We start from the raw sequence: 10,000 nt of genomic DNA, 5'->3' as shown, positions 1-10,000 counted from the left end.
CAAATCCATATACGCTACACCACATCTGCCAAGCAGATGCCTGACCAGCAGCGTAACCCAACGCGCTTAGTCAGGCCTTGAGAAAAAAAGGTGAATAGATAATAGATAAGCTTACATAAATAAATAAATAAATAAATAATTATAGAGCATGGCTCCTTCTCTGTACAGATGTCAGCAGGTCTTCAAAGGGTCCTGTTGATGGTTGATGGTTTGGCTCACTCGTTCATTGATGATGTGATCAGTGCATCTGATGATTATGTAGTATCTTGCGATAACACCTCGCACTCAACGCTTGAATTCCTCTTCCAGATCCGTCGTGGGGGGGTCCATGTCTCGATTGCATTCAGGGAGATTAGATGTACAAATGGTCTGCAGGAGTCTGCTTTGTGTTTTATGGACATGTTGCTGCAGGTTTCAGTCTGGACAGTACTGATGTTGTCGTCTTTGCTTCCCTTGAGAGGATTCCTGATTTGGGTCCTTCATTGCTGATGACGGATTCCAGGTCGGTGAAGTACTGAACAATTGCTGTCTTCTGTCCCTGGACATTCCTGCTGATATAAATGTTCCAAGCCTTTATATACTCTTTTTACATTTCCATTCCTCACACCCCAGTGTTTGAAGAATCGAATTTGGGGTTTTCACACTTCGCTTTAAAATCTCAAAGAACACTAATTAGACACAATTTCACGAGAGAGAGAGAGACAGACAGACAGACAGAGACACAGAGAGAGAGACAGAGAGAAAAGGAGACTGACCTGCAAGCATCACGCAGACGGTAGTGAAGAAGAAAATGACACTGAAGTTCATCTTGAGAAGAGTACAGTTGCCGTCAACCAAGCGGTTCAGCAAACAGTCACTTTCGTTGGGGTGTATGTCTCCCTCTTTGTGGCTTGTTACCTGTTCGACAAGAAATGTTGGACCTTAGACAGTTCATGCATTCTTCCCCTTAACCCGCTCCCTCGTTGAGTTTGCTCTTATGATTTTTTTTTTCTTTTTCTTTTTTTTTCGCTTCCAGCTTTGCGGGGACATCTCGTTGTTTTCTGAGGCACCAAGGGCCTAATATCTTTGCTTCTTTTTAATCACTGTCCTTCGTTATTGCTTCTCCCTTCCTCCCCCCCCTCCCCGCCCCCCTGTCTCTATGGAAACAGGACTGTGTGTGGGAGAGGGGTGGGAGGAAGTAGCACTATGCGTGTTTTCGTCCCTCCACTATGTTGTTCGTCCCTCCACTGTGTTGTTCGTCCCTCCACTATGTTGTTCGTCCCTCCACTATGTTGTTCGTCCCTCCACTATGTTGTTCGTCCCTCCACTATGTTGTTTGTTCGTCCCTCCACTATATTGTTCGTCCCTCCACTGTATTGTTCGTCCCTCCACTATATTGTTCGTCCCTCCACTATGTTGTTCGTCCCTCCACTATGTTGTTCGTCCCTCCACTATATTGTTGTTCGTCCCTCCACTATATTGTTCGTCCCTCCACTATATTGTTGTTCGTCCCTCCACTATATTGTTCGTCCCTCCACTATATTGGAGTGGAGTGATGGCCCAGAGGTAACGCGTCCGCCTAGGAAGCGAGAGAATCTGAGCGCGCTGGTTCGAATCACGGCTCAGCCGCCGATACTTTCTCCCCCTCCACTAGACCTTGAGTGGTGGTCTGGACGCTAGTCATTCGGATGAGACGATAAACCGAGGTCCCGTGTTCAGCATGCACTTAGCGCACTTAAAAGAACCCACGGCAACAAAAGGGTTGTTCCTGGCAAAATTCTGTAGAAAAATCCGCTTCGATAGAAAAAAACAAATAAAAGTGCACGCAGGAAAAAATACCAAAAAATTGGGTGGCGCTGTAATGTATCGACGCGCTCTTCCTGGGGAGAGCAGTCCGAATTTCACACAGAGAAATCTGTTGTGATAAAAAGAAATGCAAAACAAATTGTTCGTCCTTCCACTATTTTGTTCCTCCCTCCACTATATTGTTCGTCTTGTTTTGTTTTGTTGATTGAACATTTTCAGGGTTGAACTACTAGACTGGTCTTTGATGTCTTAGAATATACTGTGGCATTCCTGTGGTAAATTTGAAAAAAGTGCTCAACATTCTAGAATATTGTTGGGGGGTGTAATTTAAAATCAGTTTCAGGTTCTTCCTTTGTTGTTGTTGTTTTTGAGGGGTTTTTCGTTGTTGTTTGGTTTTTGTTTTTGTTTTTCTCATAAAACATTTTATATCTAACATTTTCATTTCATCATTTTGTGCTGGATATGCATTGTGCTTCTTGCTAGAGTAAAATCTCTGATGCAGTGGGTTGCTAATCTTAGAAATTTTTTTTTTAATTTTTATTCAGCTTCGTGTTTGAAATGAGTAAATAATTTAGGAATTACATTCTCCTTCATTCAGTGATTTCGTACTTTTTCGATAGAGTACTTTGCTTTAAGTGCTGTAAGTGACTTTCGTTCCTTTTCTTTTCTTGTTCAGTGCTGGCACTTCCTTACTTTGAGAGAGAACAGAGATTATTTTCAGATGAGAAATTTGACTTGTAAAGTGGACAAGGAAGGAAACTTGTTATTAGAGACCCTGGTGCTACTGGAAAGTATTATTGATAATGCCACTGAGAAAGAGCAATGACGTATTGATAGAAACGCTCAGACAGAAAGAGAAGGGGGAAAAAGCTGAATCAGAAGCTAGACTTGCACGAGAAAAAGCTGAATGTGAAGCGAGATTTTCTTTGTTTTTTTACTGGTTCGTGGGCTGCGATTCCCACGATCGATCACTCGTATACACGAGTGGACGTTTACGTGTATGACCGTTTTTATCCCCGCCATTTAGGCACATGTATTCCGTTTTCGGGGGAGGGTGGTCGGAGGGATGCATGCCGGGCATGTTTTTGTTTCTGATTAACCCACCAAACGCTGTCATGGATCACGAGATCTTCAACGTGCGCATTTGATTTTCTGCATGCGCATTATGGGGGTTCAGGTACTAGCAAGTCTGCACGTCTGTTGACCTGGAAGATCGTAAAAATCTCCACCAGGCGTCGTGACGAGGATTCGAACCCGGGACCCTCAGATTGGAAGTCCAACGCTTTAACCACTCAGGTGTTGCGTCCGTCGATGCAGGGACTGAGACTGAACTCAGGAAACCCGAACTTTAACTCTTTCCATACGAACGGCGAAAGAGACGACGTTAACAGCATTTCACCACAATTACCACCAACAAAATATTGCAAGCGGAAGGCTCTTATACTGAAGAGGTGAATGTTGACAAAGAATACCACAATTCTGACGACGGAAGCTAAAGGTTGGGTCATTCAGACACCCACTGGACATCCGAGGGGTTTGTGTAGAGGAGAAGAGAGGACTGGCTGTACTGAGTGAGTTAAAGTCAAATGTCTAATCCCACTCACGATTCCTCAGTTCTGTCTAACAATGGGTCCAACAGTATTCCACGCCTTCCTGTTTTTCGCAAAACTGTGGACGTGACTGATGCGGGTTTTTTTTCTTTTTTTTAATATTTTTTTTTCTTTTTTCTCAAGGCCTGACTAAGCGCGTTGGGTTACGCTGCTGGTCAGGCATCTGCTTGGCAGATGTGGTGTAGCTTATATGGATTTGACCGAACGCAGTGACGCCTCCTTTAGGTACTGATACTGATACTGATACTGCATTGCATTGAGACCCGCACTGCTGTGTCCCGTTGGGAAAAAGAACAATGAATAATTTTTCGGCTTTTTTGCAATGGACCACTGGACTTAATCTTTCGTGAGCAGTTACTCCATTCTCTATGTATAAATATGTTTCAGTTCGCTTGGGTTTTTTTCTCAAGGAAAAAAACAATATTCTGGTGTATCTGAAATGTGCTGTAGTAAAAGAAAGCCAACCCAAACAAGAATTCGGGAAGAAAAGAACGATCACTTACTTTTCCCTTCAAGTGTTTCACGGCTGAACAGGACGTAGGCAGACACGTTCTGCCAATTTCTCACAGTCTGCAGGTGGTCTTCGTAACACCGAACAGGGACTTGGCCCTTTCAGAGCTTTCAGTCCAGGACCTTGTCATCAGCCACACTAAGGACAGTTCCTGCCACACTCTTTTGCTTCTTCGTCCTCCTCCACCTCCTCGTCTCCTTTTTTTTTTCTTCTTCTTCTTCTTCTTCTTCACGGAGTAATAGTCAGTCTAGAGGTCGTATGTCGTACCAAAATCTGGAGCTTCTCAAAATTACTATAAAATATCTGGCGCATTGAATGCAGAACATGTGGTGAAATATGTCACGATCGTTCGCAGTCTCATTCTTCTGAACATTGTGACAAATCTCTTGCGTGCAATGTTCTTGTTTCTGCAAAAAGAAGAAGAAAAACCACGGAAAACTGCTTTGGCAAACTAAGTTTGTGCTCAGGTTATGTCATGACTAGATATTGAGTGTGCTGCGTGATGCTGGTTGTATCACACAGCAGCAGTTTAGAAACGTTTGTTTTGAGTAGCCAGCCAACAGGTGGGGTTCAAAGATACATCACTTTTGGTACGTAAGTAGAAACTTTCCCTCTGACTCAAGTACCGGTGCAAACTCCTTGGTTTTTCTTTTCGCACATCCTTGTGTTTTGTGTGGTCTGAAACAAGTGTGTGAACGATGTGAATGCCAAAAAAGGGTTGGGTTGTTGTTGTTGGGTTTTTTTTTGTTTTTTGTTTTTTTGGTTTTTTTTTTAATTAATTTGAACTGAAGTGCAGATATCTTTGGATAGATCAGCTGGGAGCAAAAGCAGCATTCACTTTAAGTTGTGTACCTTGAAAATGGAGAGAATTACCACTCTTATTGTTGTTTAATCATTTACACTCCTTGCCTCGCTGCTGTTTCGTTCCGAGTCAAAAATCCATCTTGGTAAATTATTGGTTTAAGGCATGAGGTGGGTTTTTTAGTTGTTGTTTTTATTTTTGCTGTTGTTGTTGTTGTCCGTTTGTTTTTTGTTTTTGTTTTTTGTTGTTGGGTTTTTTGCTGTTGTTGCTTTTGGTTTTGGGAGGGGTTTTTGTTTTGTTTTTGTTTTTTGTTGTTGTTTTTTTGTCTTTTAGGAACGGTCTGGGTTTGTTCCAATGTACCTTTTTATATCTAACTGTCTGTTAACTGAAACGGTGGCACAAACAGCATTGACGTGAAGTAGTGAGCCTTGAAAATGGAGGGAGTTACCTCTCTTTATTGTTGTTTGAATAATGTATGATATGTGAACAAATTAAATGGAAGTTATCTCAGAATATCCCCATAAAGATTTTAACATGTACAGACGATAAAAAATGCTACAGAATAGACTGTCTTCGGATTTATCCTCTCGTGATCAAAGCAAATTGTAACATTTAAGATGAAGATTTCTCCGATCTCCCAGGTCAACATTTGTGCAGACCTGCTTGTGCCTGAACCACATTTGCGTGTACACGCAAGCAGAAGATCACATACGGACGTTAGAGATCCTGTAATTCATGTCAGCATTCGGTGGATCATGGAAACCAGAACACACCCAGCATGCACACCCCCGCAAATGGAGTATGGTTGCCTACATGGCGGGGGTAAAAACGGTCATGCACGTGAAAACCCACTCGTGTACATACGTGGGAGTTGCAGCCCATGAACGAAGAAGAAAAAGTAACACATAAATATAAAAACAAAATTTTAAAAGGCGTGGCGAAGTGGGTGGATAAGACTCAAACAACCCCCCCACCCCCACCCACCCACCCCCAAAAAAGGGGGAAAATAGAATCACACGCACACACGCAAAATATATCTACAAAATTCCATAATACTACTAAACCAACCTGAAAAGGCAGTACACCCGTGCAACGCAACCCCAGACCAGACTTTGGTATCAGATTCTAAAGTCTATGTACGTCCTCACTGACTCGCTGCAATACACACTGTCTGTTACAGAGGCGAGACGACAGCGTCTATTCAATCACTGTAACCAGCCTGCGAGGATAATTATTATGACAGTGGAACACCACGTGAGGCACACGCCTGCCCCCCACCTCCCTCCACTCTTCGCCCAAGCCACCTTCCCCCTCACTCCACACACACACACACACACACACAAAATCATCAGATTTATTTGTGTGATATGATCATCACATGAGCAGGTGTACAGGCCTGAAGTGATGTTTTGTGTGCAGCACATTGTGTGTGTGTGTGTGTGTGTGTGTGTCAGAAAGGCAGACGGACAGACAGAGCTCAGAAGAGAGATGTCTGTCGGCTGTGTCAATGCATAAGCATAGGTTTCTGTGATTGGTTTGTTTGTGTGTTTTTTTTGGGGGGGGGTTTCCTGTCCATTTTGCATTGTTGTCAGTCCATCATTATTTGATTTTCCTGTATATTCTGCAGTGTTGACAGTCATTAATTGGTTTTCCTGTATATTCTGCATTGTTGTCAGTCCATCGTGGGTTTTTTTGTTTGTTTGGTTGGTTTGTTGTTGTTGTTGTTTTGTTGTTGTTTTTTTGTTGTTGTTTTTGAGGGGATGGGGGGGGGGGGTTGTTGTTGTAGTTGTTGTTTTTTTGTGTGTGTTCCTTTGAGGATCGTTTTAGCAAGGCTATTAGATCTTGTCACGTGGCCCTACCAACGTGTTTTTTTCTTCAAACTGATGTCAGCAGATCTTCTAATGGTCCTGTGTGCTGCTTGATGGTTTTACGCCCTTGTTCGTGATCAGTGTATCTGATGTTTGACGTCTTGCTGTAAGACATTTCCATGGCTTGGAATTCTTCTTTCCAAATCCTCTGTGAGAGTCCACGTCTAGCATGCATACGTAAAGATGGAATATTGTCAGTGCACTCAGAAGCTTGATTCTGATTCTTCTGTTTTATGGAAGTGTTGTTTTACTTCCATTCCGGTTTCAATCTGGAAATGCCTGTTTTCTTCGATTCTCTGGAAAGGATTTCTGATTTCAATTCTATTTTCTGATTTGAATTCTATTTTCTTCGATTCCCTGGAGAGGATTTCTGATTTCAATTCTATTTTCTGATTTGAATTCTATTTTCTTCGATTCCCTGGAGAGGATTTCTTATTTAGATTCTATTTTCTGATTTGAATTCTATTTTTGTTCGATTCCCTGGAGAGGATTTCTGATTTCATTTCTATTTTCTGATTTGAATTCTTTTTTTTTCCGATTCCCTGGAGAGGATTTCTGATTTCATTTCTATTTTCTGATTTGAATTCTTTTTTTTTTTTTCGATTCCCTGGCGAGGATTTCTGATTTCATTTCTATTTTCTGATTTGAATTCTTTTTTTTTCGATTCCCTGGAGAGGATTTCTGATTTCATTTCTATTTTCTGATTTGAATTCTTTTTTTTTTTTCGATTCCCTGGCGAGGATTTCTGATTTGAATTCTATTTTTGTTCGATTCCCTGGAGAGGATTTCTGATTTGAATTCTACAGTGTTGATGATGGATCCCAGTTGTAAGTAACTGTTGGACAGTTCCCAGCTTCAGTCCATGGACAATTTCATCAGCAGTGGTAGTAGTGTTGTGGCCGGCCATTAATTTGTTCTTTGATTCCCGTCGCCATACCTTGTCGATGTTTCATTCTGTCTTTAAAAAAAAAAAAAATAAAAAAAAAAAGCTCGGCGAATTCATGCATGTCTCGGGCTATATGTGTCGCCTGGAAAGCGATTGTTCGTAGTGATTCTTCCTCCAATGCTGACTGTGCTGACACGAATCGTTAAGTCAGTCTTGATGAGTTCCAGGCATGTGTTGAACAACGTGTGAGACAGAAGACAGCCCTGACGAACTCCAACCGAAGTATGGAACCCAACAACCCTCAGCAGCGCTATGTGTGAGTATCGCACGAGTCGCTCTGGAGCATTGTTGAGATGATGTTGATAAGTCATTGCCCGGTGTTGATAGTTTTCTTTGTGTTTTTGTAGTGCCTCCTGCTAGTCTCACAGACACCTTCTTGAAACCTATGAAGATGTGATAGATTTTCTTCCGGTATTGGAGGTGTTTTTCGCAAAGGATACTTCTTCTTCTTCTGCGTTCACTCGTATGCACACGAGTGTGCTTTTACGTGTATGGCCGTTTTTACCCCGCCATGTAGGCAGCCATACTCCGTTTTCGGGGGTGTGCTTGCTGGGTATGTTCTTGTTTCCATAACCCACCGAACGCTGACATGGATTACAGGATCTTTAACGTGCGTATTTGATCTTCTGCTTGCATATACACACGAAGGGGGTTCAGGCACTAGCAGGTCTGCACATATGTTGACCTGGGAGATCGTAAAAATCTCCACCCTTTACCCACCGGGCGCCGTCACCGTGATTCGAACCCGGGACCCTCAGATTGACAGTCCAACGCTTTAACCACTCGGCTATTGCGCCCGTCGCAAAGGATACGCAAGATATAATAGTAGTCTGCTCCATAGTATTTTTGCCATTGCAGAGTCCAGTCTTTTCTTCAGAAGTAATGGTAAAAAGTGTGCTCTGGTCAGGTTGTAGGTTCTCCTCTGCTACTGGTAGTTATGTAACCCAATACTCCATGACGCATGTTTGGACTTTGATAAAGAGCTTTCACTTGACCTACATATCTCATCTGTAATCAGGTTCCTGCATACCACTGTCTACGGCTCGTACATACCTAACCCTTGAAGCAGCATGCACTATGGCAGTCTCTCTCATTCTGTCAAAATTAAATTAGTACAAGTCTCTTCATTGCAAAGGAAAAATCAAATGTCTTCAGACATTGCAAAATGCTGCAAGCAACAAGTTTGATTTAAACACATCAGACCCGTTTTTGAGGAGACTCCATTGGCTTCCTGTCCAGGAAAGTATCAATCTCAAACTGCTTCCATTATATTCAAATCCAAGACAAAAATATCGGCCTCTGTGTATGTCTGAGCCTTTTCTCTTCCCTCCCCCCCCCCCCCCCCATCCCCCCATCCCCCACCCCCCAACCCCCCCACCCGACCCCAACGTGCACAGGTTGTGTGTTTCTTGAACATCATCACCATGACATTTCCAACCTACACGCCAAACCAATGTAACATTATATTAACTTACGACATAGTTGGCAGTTTGCTTTACATACATGTACAATACGATTACACCATGCAATGACATTTTTAACAAACAAACAACACAACACAACACAACACAACACAACACAACACAACACAAATGTAACTTTAGAATAACATATTGAACATGAAACTTCATTTCTGAATTCACAGTCTACAATGACAGCCAAGTTTCATAGATCACAAGGAACATCAGAATGATACTAATCTGAGCTTTTTTTCACTTTCACAACCTTTCTCGCTGACTGAGATCTGTTTGACTGGTGTTCCCAGGCCAACAGACATTAACAATAAACAAACTGTGTGGTCAGCTTGTCTTCAGGTCTGTGGTTCACTTCTCTTTGAAATTCCTTTCCCAGATAACATTAGGTAGAAGAAGAAAAAAACGCCCAGCGAAACATTTCACTTCCATTGTTTGGCAAAGTCATGCACTCCCCTTCCCCCACTCTGTGTGTGTGTGTGTGTGTGTGTGTGTGTGTGTGTGTGTGTGTGTGTGTGTGTGTGAGTGTGTGAGTGTGTGTGTGAGTGTGTGTGTGTGTGTGTGTGTGAGTGTGTGTGTGTGAGTGTGTGAGTGTGTGTGTGTGAGTGTGTGTGTGTGTGTGTGAGTGTGTGTGTGTGTGAGTGTGTGTGTGTGTGTGAGTGTGTGTGTGTGTGTGTGTGTGTGTGTGTGTGTGTGTGTGTGTGTGTGTGAGTGTGTGTGTGTGTGTGTGTGTGTGTGTGTGTGTGAGTGTGCGAAACATTTCACTTCCATTGTTTGGCAAAGTCATGCACTCCCCTTCCCCCACTCTGTGTGTGTGTGTGTGTGTGTGTGTGTGTGTGTGTGAGTGTGTTTGTGTGAGTGTGTGTGTGTTGTTTACTGGGGAGACATTTGATTATTGTCGTCCTGTCTCTATCTCTATGTGTTTGTACTCGCACAAAAGCAGCACGAAAAAAAAAAAAAGATTCAAAAACTGAAGTACACGAACCCAAAACCACGATGAGAGGCG

General features: G+C 42.6%; 1 protein-coding gene across 1 annotated transcript in view; it reads right to left on the bottom strand.

The window, feature by feature from the left end:
* The window catches only part of LOC143301019 (uncharacterized), a 122,004-nt gene extending 116,171 nt beyond the window's left edge, over positions 1-5,833 (bottom strand). The window contains exons 1-2 of the mRNA XM_076615014.1: positions 5,777-5,833; positions 756-897 (exon numbers count right to left, since the gene is read on the bottom strand). Of these exons, the coding sequence (XP_076471129.1) occupies positions 756-807 (52 nt within the window). The 5' untranslated portion in view covers positions 808-897; positions 5,777-5,833. The remainder of the gene's footprint in view (positions 1-755; positions 898-5,776) is intronic.
* Between the last annotated feature and the right edge of the window lie 4,167 nt (positions 5,834-10,000).

This window comes from Babylonia areolata, chromosome 27 (genome assembly GCF_041734735.1).
Source record: "Babylonia areolata isolate BAREFJ2019XMU chromosome 27, ASM4173473v1, whole genome shotgun sequence".
NCBI classification, from domain to species: Eukaryota; Metazoa; Mollusca; class Gastropoda; order Neogastropoda; family Buccinidae; genus Babylonia; species Babylonia areolata.
Note: the sequence above shows the minus strand (reverse complement) of the source record. Positions and strands in the feature narration are given on the sequence as shown.